Raw genomic sequence first — 17,733 nt, forward strand, 5'->3', positions numbered from 1 at the left:
TAGTTCTAAACTAATTTGTTTGATTACTACTATAGGACAGGATCAATAAGGAAATAACCAATTCCGAAGTGTTCAATCTTAAACACTTCAACATATACGATAAACTGAAAAAGATGTTCAAAAAACCAGAAAAGACGCTGAACGGAGTTAAATTCAGCGCAACGGCCAAAGCACGCGCTTTGATGAACCTGCACAATAATGAAGCTGGTCGTAGGGTAATGATGTCTAGTGATAGCGTGAGAAAAAAAAAATAATTGATACAAAGATTGTTTTTCTTTCAGGCAGTTATCAAGAAATCACGAATAATTTGCAAATGCCACGGCGTATCCGGTTCATGCAGTCTCATCACTTGCTGGCAGCAACTGACATCAGTTCGAGAAATTGGTGAGTTTAAAATTCACTTTTTTTTCGCGACGTTTGCCTCCTTTTGAGCCCTACTGTGCATATGCACAACGAGTTTTCAAAACATTATAAATTATAATATCCATTGACAACCCGATCAATACCCGGAAAATAGGCAGTTAACTTTGGCTCTCTAGTAGCCTTGCGAGCAAAGGCATAGGATTGCCGTAGGATTATAGAATACTAAGTTGAAAAGTAGGCTAAGTTCCAGTTGGAATGTAGCTCCATTTATAAAGAAGAAGAAGTACTTTGATGGAACTAAGTTCATTGCATTTTTTACTAAATGTTTGTCTGTTCTCTATATTTTAGGCGATTTTCTGCGTGAAAAATACGATGAAGCGACCCAGGTGAAAATAAACAAACGAGGTCGTCTACAGGTCAAGGATCCGAGATACAAGATTCCTACGCCACTGGATCTGGTGTATCTGGATGAAAGTCCCGACTGGTGCCGGAATAACAGACAACTCAAATGGCCAGGTAAATGATTTTCATTAATGCAATACGAGAACAAGAAAAGCCATAGATAAATACTTAGAACCTAATCATCTTAATCGTTTTCCTCTGAGACACGTAAAAAAGCAGTCAAATTGGCCGAATCTGTTAAAAACGAAACCGCATAACACTTTTTAACGCCACATTGAAAAACTAGTCAGTCCATTACATCTCTTGAGTATTCACCGAAAAATCTAGATCACTAGGATATCACTTTGTACATAATTGAAATTCAAAACTACACGATTGCCGCGAATTCAACAACAGATCTCGGCAATGATCTCGATGAATCTCGGTATAATTTTATTGTTGTCCGATAATCTTTACCGAGTGATCGGTAATCATTACCAATGTACTCGGTAATGATGAATACTAGAATGAATATTAGATCTCGGTAAAACATTGACTAAACTTCGGCTGAGGAATTACCGAAAATCACTTTAAAAAAAAATCCCGAGATCTAACTCTTGATGGAAATTTTGCTGATGTCGGCAAAATAATTTAAGTGTGTAGATAGGCATATGACCTCACTCCTCTGCTGAGCTCAAGTGCATTTCGTGGGATTCGTGGATGCCTCAAAAATTGTTGTCTTGAGCAATTGGATCTATTGGGTCGGTCAGTAACTGACCAGTCACGTCTTTCACAGTTATCATTGCGTTCATACTCGCCGCATTTTTTTTACGCTCCCCTGACCCCCGCACCAAAAAGCTCGCATTGAGAGCCCCCTGGTGTGGACTCAAACTAATAAAAAAACTAAAACGCGGGAGACATTTAAGCGAAAACTAATTAAACTTTAGGAAATCCCAGTGGAACAAGGTTCCTTTGAAGAGATTCACAAATGAAAACTAAATCTAAGTTACTACAACATTCATTTCATTTATTTAGTTAACATCTAAACAGATAACACTGAATCAACAATTTGACGCCACAATGCACGGTTCGAGGCCGCAGCTCTCCATCCTCGGATACGCCCCACGCTCGCCAAGTCGTTTTGCACCTGGTCTGCACATCTCGCTCGCTGCGCTCCACGCCGTCTCGTACCTGCCGGATCGGAAGCGAACACCATCTTTGCAGGGTTGCTATCCGGCATTCTTGCAACATGTCCTGCCCATCGTACCCTTCCGGCTTTAGCTACCTTCTGGATACTGGGTTCGCCGTAGAGTTGGGCGAGCTCATGGTTCATTCTTCGCCGCCACACACCGTCTTCTTGCACACCGCCAAAGATGGTCCTAAGCACCCGTCTCTCGAATACTCCGAGTGCTTGCAAGTCCTCCTCGAGCATTGTCCATGTTTCATGTCCGTAGAGGACAACCGGTCTGATAAGCGTCTTGTACATGACACATTTGGTGCGGTGGCGAATCTTTTTCGACCGCAGTTTCTTCTGGAGCCGGTAGTAGGTCCGACTTCCACAGATGATGCGCCTTCGTATTTCTCGACTAACGTTGTTGTCAGCCGTTAGCAAGGATCCGAGGTAGACGAATTCCTCGACCACCTCGAAGGTATCCCCGTCTATCGTAACACTGCTTCCCAGGCGGGCCCTGTCGCGCTCGGTTCCGCCCACAAGCATGTACTTTGTCTTTGACGCATTCACAACCAGTCCAACTTTTGTTGCTTCTCGTTTCAGGCGGGTGTACAGTTCTGCCACCTTTGCAAATGTTCGGCCGACAATGTCCATGTCATCCGCGAAGCAAATAAATTGACTGGATCTGTTGAAAATCGTACCCCGGCTGTTACACCCGGCTCTCCGCATGACACCTTCTAGCGCAATGTTGAACAACAGGCACGAAAGTCCATCACCTTGTCTTAGTCCCCGGCGCGATTCGAACGAACTGGAGTGTTCGCCCGAGATCTTCACACAGTTTTGCACACCATCCACCGTTGCTTTGATCAGTCTGGTAAGCTTTCCAGGGAAGCTGTTCTCGTCCATAATTTTCCATAGCTCTACGCGGTCTATACTGTCGTATGCCGCCTTGAAATCAACGAACAGATGGTGCGTTGGGACCTGGTATTCACGGCATTTTTGAAGGATTTGCCGTACAGTAAAGATCTGGTCCGTTGTCGAGCGGCCGTCAACGAAGCCGGCTTGATTACTTCCCACGAACTCGTTCACTAATGGTGACAGACGACGGAAGATGATCTGGGATATCACTTTGTAGGCGACATTGAGGATGGTGATCGCTCGAAAGTTCTCACACTCCAGTTTGTCGCCTTTCTTGTAGATGGGGCATATAACCCCTTCCTTCCATTCCTCCGGTTGCTGTTCGGTTTCCCAGATTCTGACTATCAGTTTGTGCAGCCAAGTGGCCAGCTTTTCCGGGCCCATCTTGATGAGCCCAGCTCCGATACCATCCTTACCAGCTGCTTTATTGGTCTTTAGCTGTTGAATGGCATCCTTAACTTCCCTCAAGGTGGGGGCTGGTTGGCTTCCATTGTCCGCTGAACTGACGTAGTCATCTCCTCCGCTGCCTTGACTTTCACTGCCTGTACTCTCAGCGCCATTCAGATGTTCCTCGTAGTGCTGCTTCCACCTTTCGATCACCACACGTTCGTCCGTCAAGATGCTCCCATCCTTATCCCGGCACATTTCGGCTCGCGGCACGAAGCCTTTGCGGGATGCGTTGAGCTTCTGATAGAACTTGCGTGTATCTTGAGAACGGCACAGCTGTTCCATCTCCTCGCACTCCGCTTCTTCCAGGCGGCGTTTCTTCTCCTGAAAAAGGCGGGTCTGCTGTCTCCGCTTCCGTCTATAACGTTCCACGTTCTGCCGGGTACCTTGCTGCAACGCGACCGCCCGCGCTGCGTCCTTCTCCTCCAGTTACTACAACATACAATAGTGATAACGTTTTGTGGCTACAAATAAATTATTATTTATACTAGATTAAAAACTATTTGAGCTACGCTGTAGGAGAAAAACTAGCAGGAGCCAGAAAAACCTACAGCAATACAAATTGAAATGGTTGCCGTTTTTAGAGAAGATATTCATTCACGTGCCTCATCATATGCTTCTTAAGCTTACTTTTAAATGGTGTTTTGTTCAAAATTGTATTTAGAGTAATGGGTAAGTTATTAAACTTCTTTGGACCGTAAATTGTTATGCGCGATAGTCCTAACGTTGTGGATGCACTACTCCTCAATAGTTCATTAGTGTTTCTTGTGAGCAAGGAATATTCTCCAATTGGAAAGGCAATTCACGATTATGCAAACCATTGTGTACAAATAAAATAGATTGGATGTCACGTAGACCCACAATGGGAATAACTCGATGAGGTAATCTAGTGTAAAGCAGAAACATGGAAAATAGTAAAGGCAGATTGAATACTATTTTTAAACATCTGTTCTGTTACGTTTGAATTTTTTTCAATTTTGATTTGGCGGCATGACCCCAAACAATGATTAAGTACTGAAGTGTTGAATGGATGCATGCAAAATAAAATATTAGCAGTGCATCATTGGGCACGAGACCTCGCACCCTTTTCATAAGACCACATAATCTGGAAACTTTACTTGCTACATGTTGAATAAATGAATATAAATATCCCATGAAAGGCCAGAATATAAGTGAAGTCCCAAATATTTAAATGTTGAGACTTTTTCAGTATGTAGATTATCAACAAATGGATGGCAGTATTGCGGTACTTTCTTCCGTGATGAATGAAAAAGCATGTATTTTGTTTTCGAAATATTCATAGAAAGTTGATTCCCATTGAAGTATTCAATCAGGCGCACTAAATCATATTCAATGTCTTCTATAAATGATTGGACATTAGAATGAGTATAAAACAACGCTGTATCGTCAGCGAATAGTCTTGGAGTTCCTTTGAGTCTAAGGTTTCCTAGGTCAATGATGAAAATCAAAAATAATAAAGGGCCTATATTACTCCCCTGGGGGACTCCGATATCAACCCTCTGGAAACTACTACGTACATCATTAATAGTGACAAATTGAGTGCGACCGGAGAGGTAGCTTCGTATTAAATCGTTGGCAATACCCCTTATTCCATATCGATCAAGTTTGTTCAACAGGATTTTATGGTTTATAGTATCGAAAGCTTTTTTCAAGTCGATGAATAAGCCCCCCACAATCTTCTTTTGGTCAATTTCAGTCACTAGCTCATCAATAAGTTCAGTTATGGCTGTTGAGGTACCACATCCTTCTCGAAAGCCATATTGAAATTTATACAATACATTATTGGCACAAAAGAAGTTTGTAAGCCGGATGGTTAAGAGTTTCTTCAAAATTTTAACCGACAAAGTTGATATCGGCCGATAATTGCTGGGGTCTCTAGAGTCACCAGATTTAAATACTGGCGTAACCTTAGCTATTTTATAGTAGCTGGATAGTAACCAGCTACAATCATTTTATTAAACAGTTCTGATATTATTTTGGAAAAAGGACCAATATAGGTTTTCAAAAGATCAGCGGAAATATTATCATAACCTTTACTTTTTCTAACGTCAAGCTGGCTAATAAGAACACTCACTGCATTCGCAAAAATATTGAACTATCAAGTGGTTTTATAACAAGTGGGGCTAGTGAAAAATTCAAATTCAAGATTTTTTGATTTTCTAAATATTTTGTATCCTTAAACTATTTTTCAAAAATATTGTTCGCAGGCATGTTGCATAGATGATTCTTTATGTCATAAATATGATCAATATTATATTAAAATTTTTTGACTTGATGAACATGAACTATACGATTTCCTTTACCCACTTGCCCCACTGTGCCTTACATAAAATGAATTTCTGTCCGTCTGAACATTATAGACTCGGAAACTACTGAACCGATCGAGGTTCCATAAGAGGTTTTGGGCCCGGGGAAGGTTCGCAAGATGGTTCAAGACCCCTCCCTTTTATGGAAAGGGGGGCTCCCATGCAAATCAAATCCATATTTCTGAATAACTCAAGAACTAATCAAACAAATGGAACCAAATTTGGTATGTGGAGATTTTTGAGGGCAAGAAATGTATTTATGATGACCTGAGACCTCTCTCCGCTCTAAAGGAAACACAAATTTTGAAAATAATCATTTTTTTTTTGGCGAGACGAAGCTCGATGGGACTGCTAGTTTGAAATAAACTTATAGCAGAACAGATTTTTTTTTTCATTGCTATCGTGATATCTGATTAAAGTGCCCCTAATACTTAACTTTTAAAATAAATGGTTAATATGTTTTTGTCATTTTCAATAGGAACTCATGGTCGTGTATGTAACAAAACGTCATCCGGACTAGACGGTTGTGCGATCCTTTGCTGCGGGCGAGGATACAATACGAAAAAAATCGTTGTCAAGGAAAGATGCAACTGTAAGTTCCAGTGGTGTTGCCAGGTGAAGTGTGATATATGTACCCGGCATATAGAAGAGTACACGTGTAAATAAATAATTTGAGTAGCTACCTTGAGTCTTGATATAAATGATTTTCTATGACATTCGGAATGATTTAGAGTTTTGAAAACAAATTTGTTTAATCGAATCCATGAAATTGATATCATTTATGTTAAAGTAGGAATGACAGGAAGAAACTGGCTGTAATATCATGTATGATTGATTGTATGAAATTGCGAAAAATCTTATTTATTTAAAAACGAAAGAATTACTAAGTGATAGTGAAAAAACTATCTCGAAGTGATTGAATTGCTTTGTATGTGCTATATTAGTAACAGTACGTGAGTGAATAAACCAACACGATTTTAATTTAAACAAAACCTCTTGACTCATCTTTTATCATAAGAATAATGTTGATTCGATTACATGAAATCTTAGGGAATTCGATAGGTATACCAACATGAGTTTACTCTGCATGATAAGTATCTAGTGTACCTATTGATACTATTAATACAATGATCAAATTCGGCATAAACTGCATACAATTTAACATAAGTTACTTCAGGATCAAATTGTAAATAAATAATAGGCACAGCAATAGAATGCTTCAAACCAGTATTATTAGATATTTTGATGCATGGTATTTCAAAATCGTTCACCTCCTAGCACATTTAACATTTTATAGAATTACGAATATTTATTATAGTTGTAGATTTATTATATCAAATGTAACTTATACATGTGCTATAATCATCGAAGTTTTACACTAATTAAATGGCAGCTTAGTTGCTATACTGGCTTTAACAGATTGATTTAAACATTTTGATACATATGTTGCCAGTTTTATCATTTGTAAAAGAATTCTACACCTTTCAACTAATTTGAATAAAAGAAACTCTTACTGAAATATTTCTTTTCTAAATCACTACTCCAAATACACGATAAGCTTTGTAATGCTCGTCTAAATCTAGATGTATAAAATCATTCGAAATGTAACAATGAGGCAATCTGTAATTAGACAAGAAATAAATATATAAATATTCGTTTTAATTTTAAAAAAATAATCCATACACTGTCTGAAGAACGGTCATGATTTTATTTTCATATTTCAGTTCCATAAAATATCACAACTCCTTTTTACTCTACCACTGGTACCAGCATGACTAGGCTTTAAGGATAATGGAAACTGAAAAACGTTTAGAGGTGATCGGAGCAAATTAGGCCACCATAGGAAATCGTGTGACATAGGGGGGAGGGGGAGTTTGGCCCAATTTTTGCGTTACGTAATTAATGGATCGTCCCTATGCAGAGAACAGACATGGAGGCTCATACATTTTTTTAAACGTTTGTAAAGCTCCTCAGCGCCACCAACGCAGACTGCCCGACATACAAACCCAATTTCACCAAGCATTGGATTACACTACGTAAACGTGATAATACCAAATATACTTTATACGCGAAGTCGAAGCAAAATGCTTCACACAAACAATGACAGTTCTTTATGGGATTTTACAGTAGAGCAACAGAGAGGAGGAGATGGCGGCCATGTTTAACTCAAATTCTGACATATAGCAATGGGGTTTCCCATAGCCACTTCGTGAATCCCCATATATAGACTAACGCAGAATTAAATTTTTGCTTCTGTTCGTCATTTGATGTGACGTTTACTGCCACTATGGATGCTATATACAGATGTGCTCGACTTGCGGTTAGTGGCAGTTTACTTTCATCATGTTTTATGTTTTCCCCAGAAACTTATATTTGAAACACATGTATGCATGGCTCCAAAACCGACTTATCCTGAAAGACCTCGGGAACGTGTTATAAGGATGACAGTGGACACTAGCATCCTGAAAATGTTTCGGTAATTATCGTCTCGTAAAGCTATGAAGTTAAATACCTATAATCGCATTATTGTGTTCTGGTATCATTTCATTATGTTCCCGGAACCGTTTTTACGAAAATAGCCATAGGTATCTGTGCGTATTTTTTTTTCTATTAATTCTTGACCTACAGCCAGCAATGGTCGGCATTATAGATAGTAGAATCTATAGATGAGCAAAAGCATGACTGAGTCGATTTTTTTGCCCGTGCACACGCGCATATGACGTCACAGCCCTTAACGTTTCCATTGAAATCATGACGTCATGCTCGTTTGGAGACACGTTTGACAGTTCGTTTGGAGACAGAGGATTTATCTTCGCTCATCTATATATTCCACTATCTATAGTCGGCATATTAGTTTTAAATTATGGAGAAACATAAATCATTTTCAACATATCCTCGGGAAACCCGAAACATCTCCGGTGATCAAGGGCCAATCTATAGTTGTGGACAATACTAGAAAAGTGTCCGCATCCGATGATCTAGGTTTTATCACAATCGGACTATTCTAGGGGCCGTCCAGAAACCACGTGGTGATATATGAAGGGAGATGGGTTTGGAAAATGACCACGATAAGCCACATGGGGGGATGGGAGGGGGTTGCTGCTCTCGACCAACGTGGTTTTTTTTACACGAAAAGCTTTTGGTGAATTACAATAGCGTAGTGGTGTAAAAAATACAAATCATTAAACGCAAAGCGCATCCTAGGGCCCACGTATCGTCAATTTCCACAAAAAATAGAAAGGAAAAATGGCGCCACGCCACCGCCGTAGATGTTTTTTTGCATCACGTCGCCGACACTTTTGCATCAGCGGACTGCAGCTACAATTTTGAAAAATGTTCATGTTTTTACAATAATCCAAGAAAAAAACATCAAAAGAATTTCTTGTGGATATTCAGGAAAAATCCAGTAAAAAAATTTCCTGTAAAAACGTTGACATTAATTCATACAATCTTGATACAGTCCTGGCATTCCGAATGATTTTGAACAATTTTCTCTGAAAAATTTTGGTTGGAGATTTTGCTACAAATTGTTAATGAAAAAACAAAACATCTCCAGTGTAAATTCCGGAAAAAATTCTTTAAAATTCCGAAAAAAATCCATGTCAATTCTATCTGAAAATTCAAAGCAGTCCCGTGAGAAATACATATAATTTTCGGTGGATTTTTTTTCTTCATATTTTTTTTACATTTTAATGAATTTCTTCGACAAGTTCTTCCGAATCTTCACAAAAAATTCTTTCATTTCCAAACATCGAACATTTTAAGGAGTACACTTCAAAATGTTCAGTCTCCAGTTAGCCTTGTGAGCAAAGGCGTAGGACTGCCAATCCGGAGATTCGATTCTCGTTCCTGTCTAGGATGTTTTCCGGTGTGAAACATTCTCGACACCCTAGGTATAGTGTATCCATCGTACTTGCTACACAAGATGTTTAATCGTGCAATGGCTAGTATATAAAAGCTTTCAATTCATAGCTGAGGAAATGCTAATAGAATATACTAAGTTGAAAAGTAGACCAACTTCCAGTTGGGATGTGGAGCCATAGAAGAAGAAGACTTCTAAATTTTTCAAGAAAAATTCTTCTGAATTCACTTGTCCTAAGACGAGTTTATACCATCCCATTGAATTCCACCACTTAATTGTATCTTGACAGATACGTATTTCGACCTCAACAGTAAGGCCGTCTTCAGTGTCTCGTACTTGACTCGACTACGACTTGACTTGACTACGAAGTACGAGACACTGAAGACGGCCTTACTGTTGAGGTCGAAATACGTATCTGTCAAGATACAATTAAGTGGTGGAATTCAATGGGATGGTATAAACTCGTCTTAGGACAAGTGAAGACATTCCACTAAAAAGCTCAAAATAATTTTCTTATTCTTCTGAATTTCCAAAAGATATTAAACAGCCAATACCACGTGAAACACTGATATTTTCGTTGATTTTTTGTTTTTGGATTTTTTGTCAAATTTGGAATTTCGAAATGAAAATTTTTTGGAATATTTTGAATTCTATCATTTTTTTTTTTTAATTTTCCAAGTATTTTTTTTATTCGAGGAATTATTCGGAATTTTAACGGAAGAGTCTATGGATTATCATCAAAAAATTCTTTGGATTTTCAAAAAATAAATGTGTTTTCTTCTTCTTCTTTTTCTTCTTATTGGCATTACATCCCCACACTGGGACACTGGGACCGAGCCGCCTCGCAGCTTAGTGTTCATTAAGCACTTCCACAGTTATTAACTGCGAGGTTTCTAAGCCAAGTTACCATTTTTGCATTTGTATATCATGAGGCTAACACGATGATACTTTTATGCCCAGGGAAGTCGAGACAATTTCCAATCCGAAAATTGTCTAGACCGGCACCGGGAATCGAACCCAGCCACCCTCAGCATGATCTTGCTTTGTAGCCGCGCGTTTTACCGCACGGCTAAGGAGGGCCCACAAGGTTTCTCAAGGTTTATGTTTTTTGAATTTGCACCATAAATTCTTAAAAAATTTAATCGGTAGTTCATTCTTCTTCGGGAAGTCATTTTAATTTCTTCGTAGGTTCAGCTAAATATTGCTTTAAATGCACAGGAAATGATTTAGAAATTTTAAGGAATTTTTACAGAAAACTACCTATCAGTAAATCTTAAAAAAATTGATTTTATTTTTTAAGGAATTCCTACTGGAAATACTTCAAAAGTACAACATTTACAAGTACAACAAAAGTACAATTCTTTCGTTATTTCCACTTGTGAAAACATCGGAATTTCCTATGGACATTCATTATTGGTGTTTCAAATGAACGATTTTCTACTGGAAAATCTTAAGAATTTCCATCTGAATTATTTTGGCATATTCCGAATAATTACTTTTGGAAATTAAAAAAAACATTAAAAATTTCTAGGAATTTCTTTTGGAAAATGAAAAAAAAAATCCATTGGAAATTTAGAAGAATTTCCTTTGCAGATTCATTAAAGTTGCCTAGGATTTTGAAAAAAATCTTTACAGATTCTGTAAAAAAAAGTCAGCTGAAATTTTATTTCTAATTTGAATTTGGAATTTTCATCGTAAAAATTTCTACCGAACATTTTTCGGAACTCTTCCACAGAATTTCGAAAAAGAAATGTCGTTGAAATTCTAAAGATTTTTCCGTGGAGACTCCGAATATTTTTTTTTTAAATTCAGAAGATCTTGGAATTTAAAACGAATTCAAGCAATAAATGTAGGCAATAATTTAGGCTTAAGAAGCTTAGTTTTTATGATATTGAACAATTAGGATAATTGATCGAAAAATTTAATAATGTACCTAAATATTCTACATGCACAAAATTCTAGTAGTGCGTATGAAAAAGGTTATGTCATTGAGAAGCTTGCATTTGAAAAATCAACATGAAATTCTAAATTAAATGCTTTTTAAACTCATAAAAGGGTCTTAGAACTAAGGAGATTCCTGCGATATGGAAAAAGTGGCAGTGTTCCAGAAAAAAAAACACTCCAATTTCTAAAACAATCTAAGTTAAAAAATAGTGTTATAATAACGATTGAAATCGAATTCCAAAACAAATCTCAACCCTTTCAGAACGGACGGGTCATATATGCCCAGCGTTTTAGATTATCTATAAAATCACAAAAGAGAGCTAGGCCACCATTTTCTTCAGCAAAATTGTTCATCTAGATATTGGCTTTACAGAAAAAATATGGGAGCTCAAATTTGACTGACCCTGAAAACTCAGATATCCGAAACCTTGGGAAGATTTCTATTCTAAGAGCATGCAAAAGAAGTTGAAATGTTTGATTCATTCTGAACACCTGGGTGATCCTGAACGTTCAGGTATCAGAACGTCGGCTCAGGAGGCACGTTCCCCTCAATTTGGGAGATTTGTGTGTGGGTGATCCTGAACGTTAAGCCAGTAATTAATATTCAGAAATACAATATGCTCAAGGTAATCCAAAACGTTCTCAAGTTCAGCTCACGATATCTACCAGATCAATCAATACATTTGCAATGTCCTCATCATCGGTATATACCCAATCCGATGAAATAAGCATATGATCCTAATTTCCATTGACATGAGATCCAAGAGACAAGGTACCCAAAATTATCTTGAGTCAACATCGAGTTGCACAATGACTATGAGGTTTGTTCGCAAACTTTTTTTTGTGTGGCCTTAGAAGCACTGGGTTCACGGACTTGAATGATTAAGTAGTTCAAACATTACGACTTCCAGGACGTTTTGTATAACCTAAAAAGTCTGTAGTAGCTTCACGGATACAAATTGCATACATTTGCTTCAAAAATATACATGTTTATTTCCAAAATGGTAATATGTTTGAATCAAACATATTTATTAGGGATCCTACATTCAGAGATATGCGAAAGCGGCCATCTTGAGCCAATCGAGCATTGAGAACTGTCACAATCTGAGCCAAATGAACATTGTTATTGTTGCGGGTTGAAAGGTATTGCGATTTTAATGAAAAAGATTTTACGAAAAGTTTTGTCGAATAAACAATTTGTTTTACATTGGCAAGTTGAAGTAGTCTTGTTTATGCATGGTACTTTGTTCATTTGTATTGCACTTTTATTTTAGTCATAATGCACTGTTAGACGTTAGATAACGAAATTTGAAAATACCATTATGCGCAAATCATGTTCGAGCTCCAACATTTTGCGCCACGGCAAGTGCTGGCAGCGTTTGTTTACGAAAGTAACAGCGTTGCTAAATTGTCTCGAAAAGTATTTGCACATCTCTTAATATAGGATCCCTAATATTTATTTTTCAATCCAAATTAAATCCCTGTTTGTTTTATACATACACTAGTGGGCAGCCCCTCGCTCGCTCTTGCAAAAATAAACATAAACTCGAGTTCGGATCGGAACCGATCGGAAGTCAGCAAAGGAGCAGGAGGAAGAGTTGAAGCATATGTTTTCTTGCTTCCAAATTGATGATAAGGATGTTTTACAGGTACAGAAAGGTAAGTAAAAGAAATATGAACGTTTGGAATTGTGAAATCTGGTAGTGAAATGCTACCAGAATATGAAAAGTGGTAGAATTGATAAGAAAATATGAGTGGTCGAACCAAAACAATAATATCCATCTATCCATGTTTGCTTCAAACATTTAGCTGGTTGAAACAACTTGAAACGCACATTTGAATCAAAAAAAGTTTTCGTTCGCTTCAAATAAAAAGATATTTTAGTTACCAGATAAAGATTGTCGCTGTCCGGAACATCTTTTGCTGGCGAGGATACACTGGCGGAAAAAACATTTCGATTTTCATAAGCGTTGCCTTATGAAACCTTATGAATTCATTTTATTTTCATTTCATAAGGCATCAATGGAGATCATAAGGCTGCCTTATGAAATTAGTAACTTTTTCTTATGTAAAATATTAATAAGGCATTCTTATGAACAAACCTTGTTCATTTCAACGTTCATTTTGGCAGTTGTCAAACAAATTATCGCGCGCATCGAACTTGATTTTTTCATCCAAAGGAACAATTTTACAGAAAACTCTTGAGCCCTAGCCGAATGATTCTAATTTTAATAATCCAGTAAAATATCGCCGGAAAAGGTCTTATGGAAAAAGGTACAAAAGGTATTACTAGAAATATATTTAAAAAATGTCAATATGTTTATCATACATATCCTTTCACAGCGTTCATGGCCAATAATGCACCTGTGCCGCCTCAATCGCGGAAACATTTTCTAAAACCTGGCAATAGTGTCTCCTCAACTATGCTGACTATAATTGCAGAAGCTGTCCAAAAGCTCATCAGATATATCTGAACCCATCGATCTTTATCTCGAAAGAAACGGATTCAAACGCCGCAGACAACCGACTCCACCGATTATATTTCCAGGAAGAATGAAATCCTGCAGAAAAATTGGAGCTAGGTATATCATATGCGCAGTTCTCAAAAGAATCGCCTACGTTACCCGTTTAGTAGGTAGCGGAAATCCGGCGAACATGTATAATATTCTTTTCGGATGTCAATTGCTAAGCAAACATTGAGATGGTGCTCGCTGTCTCCAGGAATGCTGTACAGTGAATTACTCATCAGACTGACAACGCACATGCAGGAATAAAAACCTTCACTGCAGTGTAGACATCAGAATCGAATGGAATCAATGTTCTCAGTGAGCTCATCTCTCACTTCCAGTCCGGAGGATATTGTGTTTGGGCAAGCCGTTTGTTTGTTGTTAGCGTGCATTTTCATTGGTCGTACGGAACGGTACCGGATTATGAAAGGTGAATCCAGTTTACTTCCGCTGGTTGTTGAGTGGTGTGCAATCGACCGTGAAAGTGACACAAGACACTGGATACTGGTCCATTTCGAAAGTTTCTGGGAAGGACTTACGCTGTCGAAAATACGTCCAGCGCTCACCTACTTTTCATATGATTAGGAATGCATCACTTCGGCTCCATCGGCCTTGTCGTTCTCCATTGCCGGACCGATGTTTTACCATGCCATCACTAGGCCATCACTCTGTAAGTAGGTAAATATGTTTTAAATCACCACGAATTCAGCTTGAATCTCCCTTTCTCATGTTTTAGCAAAAAAAAACAAAGCGCATCAACACTATAGGGAATGGTCAAATATTTGGAATGGTGTTATCAAATCGATTCAACCATTTCACCACAAACGTAGGTAGTGGGCGATCAGTTGCTGAAGATTATTAAAGACGCATCAGTTGCAACTTAAAGTGTTGTCTCCGTGGTAGCTTACGACACCGAAGTTCAGCCACCCGCATCATTAGCCTATTCCTAGTATTTATAAAGTATGTGAAGAGGAGGAGGTCCGGACAGATGACTCGGAAAAGGACTTCCGGTTTCAGAAAAAAACCGTTTAAGCAGATCAACAGGTCCAATACGATGAACGGATACAACAAAATAGGTAAGATTCAGAGGTTTTTCTTTAAATGTAGAATTATAACAAGCTTCTATTTAATTATAGGAAGGAAATGAAATTGAAGAAGAAAAAATTAGCGTTACTTAGTAATCTTTCGAAACTACAGAAAAGCTAAAGCTTCGTCGTCGAACAATGTGTCCATTAAGAATAACGTCTCGGACGTTAAAATCATCAACCAGGAAATCAAGAAGGTACAGAAAATATCGGTAAGGTCGTACACTAATTACGTACTCACTTATGGGGGAGGGGGGGTCTGTCATTTTCTTACGTTCCATATAAATAAAAAATGATTTGTATGGGAAAAATCTTACATGGGGGGACGGGGGTTGAAAACCCCAGAAAAAATGCTTACGTAATTAGTGTACGGCCCCTAAGCACTAAGCAATGTAACGTAATAAATTACAAACGTAATACATATAATTTTATATATCATTAACTGCATTATTTCTTATCCTTTTTAGTTAAATTACATGATGCTGCTATGGTAGTTTGCTGTAGCTGAAGCTTTGTGACCCGAAATTGAGAACCTTCCTGGAAGATGGAAAATTTAGCTGCCACAATTCCTGGAAAACTAGTTCCTTCAGTTTGTTTAGCTGCTTGTGAAGGACAGCATTCGGCATTTGCTTTGGGATTAATGATTAGTTGTGTCAACGATGTCCTTGCTCTTTCAGCTGCTTCAGCATTCTTTCCCTAGATCCATTGCATTGCACTTGCGATAAATCGACACAAACGATATAGCTTGAATTAAGTGGACATGTTCTTTGGAATACCCGGAATACCGGCTTTGCGATGAAGAGATTTGCGTGGCCAGTATATCTTGCAGTTTTTCGCCTGTGAAAAGTTTCGGCACACTAAAGTGACCAAGGCAATATGGGCCACCTAAGAAAATCGTTCCGAAATGCGCTGAACAGCTCAAAAAATCATCATTCAAATGTAGTGTTACCATATATTACCTTTCATATTATGTCGATGAATGATGAAGCATGCGTTTGGAAATTGTTGGAATGCACTCTTGAAAATGTATTGTTTTGATTTATTTTTAATTTTTAATGTGTTCCCGACTATACATAGGGCAAAATAGGTCGCCATTTGGGGTAGTATATGGGTCGCCCATCCTAAACGTTTTTTGGGAAAAGTGTCGTAATATGGATGAATATGATGTTCCTACAACAGTTTAGTGTATACTATAAAAAATGAGATTGATGTGCGGCTTACAACAGCGGACCTAACCGATTTGCCACTCTTCACCGTTTGCACAGACACATTTCATTGGTCTACAGTAATTTTCTCTGTTCCAATGGCAGTGATACGGTATTGTAATTTATCCGTAATGAATCATAGATGATTATGTTCTTGTATTCGGCAACTGAAATTTGAGCTTGTTCGCATATTAGTGCCGAATATGTTACTCTGTGCAGGTATGTCTGTCCATATTGCCCCATATAGAGTGATTTTGGAAAAAAAAAGTCAACAAGGCATTGAACATGGCCCAGTTTGCTGCTGATAGGCATATGGTTTCATCCAGATAGGTATAAAGACAATACCTCAAAGTTCCGTTCCGTTAGATTTTCTGGAGACGATATTAACTTCTAGAATCCTGATTATCATTATAAAATTCCTCAGCTCTCAGTCTAAATATGTGATTCCTTTAAATGCTTCGAATAAAGATATAATCATTTAATAAAATCCATATCATGCCATTGTTTTTTATTTAAAATTTTATTATTATATAAAATAAATCTAAAACATTTTCATACTTAGTAAATAAGTATTTCATAACTCATACTGTTCGAATTTCATAAGGTTTATCAATGAAAATCTAAAAGCAACTTTATGAAAAACATATGCTTCATTATGGGTATAATTCATTCGGGTTCATCCAGTTCAATAGGAAACCTTATGATTTTCAATCAATCTTCTTGTGGCTAAATTTCATAAGGTAAGTTTATAAACTTCGAAAGGTTTTTTTCGACAGTGTAGGAGAGCTAAATCACAGAGAACAGACATGGATGCTCGAACAAAATTTCGTTTAAAAGGTGTGTAAAGATTTAAATCGCACCTCAGCGCCGCCAACGCAGGCTGCCCGACATAAAAACACAACCTCACTAAGCGATGGCGTTAGCATACACTACATAAACAATGTAGTGCTGCCATCTAGGAGCGAGCCTAGGAGCAATTCGGAATGAACACTAGCGCTAAAAAACAAAACACGGCAATTTTTAACCAAATCCATCAGCACACTAGCACCGCGCAACGGAGGCATAACGACATACTTAAAAATGACCAGTACAAACTTTTACACAACCACGCGAATGAAGATGAACGTCTGTTATCTGTGGCTAAATGTCAAAGAAGGAAAATCCATACGATTTGACAGCTTGGTACCCAACATGTTCCGGACAGCAGAACAAAGGGAACCGAAGCGACAATCTTTATCTAGTAACTAAAATATCTTTTCTTCAAATGCAACAATATGTTTGATCCAAACATATTTATTTTTGATGCCAGAACAAACTGAGTTTATGTTTGGATTTAGCTAGAATATGTTTGTTTTTAACGTAAATTTTTCTGCGTGTTGTATAAATAATCATTGAAGTTATATCAACCCAATGGACCTACTGGGATATTATATAACACATCATTCATAAGTTGGTTAATTGGATAAATCGAATGATCCGAGGAATGATCCGAACTCCAAAATAATAATTGGTCTATAATACAT

General features: G+C 37.8%; 1 protein-coding gene and 1 long non-coding RNA gene across 3 annotated transcripts in view; both read left to right on the forward strand.

The window, feature by feature from the left end:
- LOC134211870 (protein Wnt-5) overlaps positions 1-7,283 on the forward strand; it is a 114,077-nt gene extending 106,794 nt beyond the window's left edge. Inside the window, exons 6-9 of the mRNA XM_062689225.1 lie at positions 36-215; positions 282-384; positions 712-879; positions 6,086-7,283. Coding sequence (XP_062545209.1) covers positions 36-215; positions 282-384; positions 712-879; positions 6,086-6,273 — 639 coding nt within the window. The 3' untranslated portion in view covers positions 6,274-7,283. The remainder of the gene's footprint in view (positions 1-35; positions 216-281; positions 385-711; positions 880-6,085) is intronic.
- Positions 7,284-14,224: 6,941 nt separating this feature from the next.
- LOC134216004 (uncharacterized) lies at positions 14,225-16,694 on the forward strand. Of its 2 annotated transcripts, none has more exons than XR_009980428.1 (4): positions 14,225-14,594; positions 14,657-14,996; positions 15,057-15,202; positions 15,473-16,694. It is a non-coding gene; the product is annotated as an uncharacterized LOC134216004 (long non-coding RNA). The 2 variants fall into 2 exon arrangements; XR_009980429.1 differs by having other exon boundaries at positions 14,225-14,590.
- Positions 16,695-17,733: the final 1,039 nt, after the last annotated feature.

Source organism: Armigeres subalbatus, chromosome 2 (genome assembly GCF_024139115.2).
Source record: "Armigeres subalbatus isolate Guangzhou_Male chromosome 2, GZ_Asu_2, whole genome shotgun sequence".
Classification (NCBI taxonomy): Eukaryota; Metazoa; Arthropoda; class Insecta; order Diptera; family Culicidae; genus Armigeres; species Armigeres subalbatus.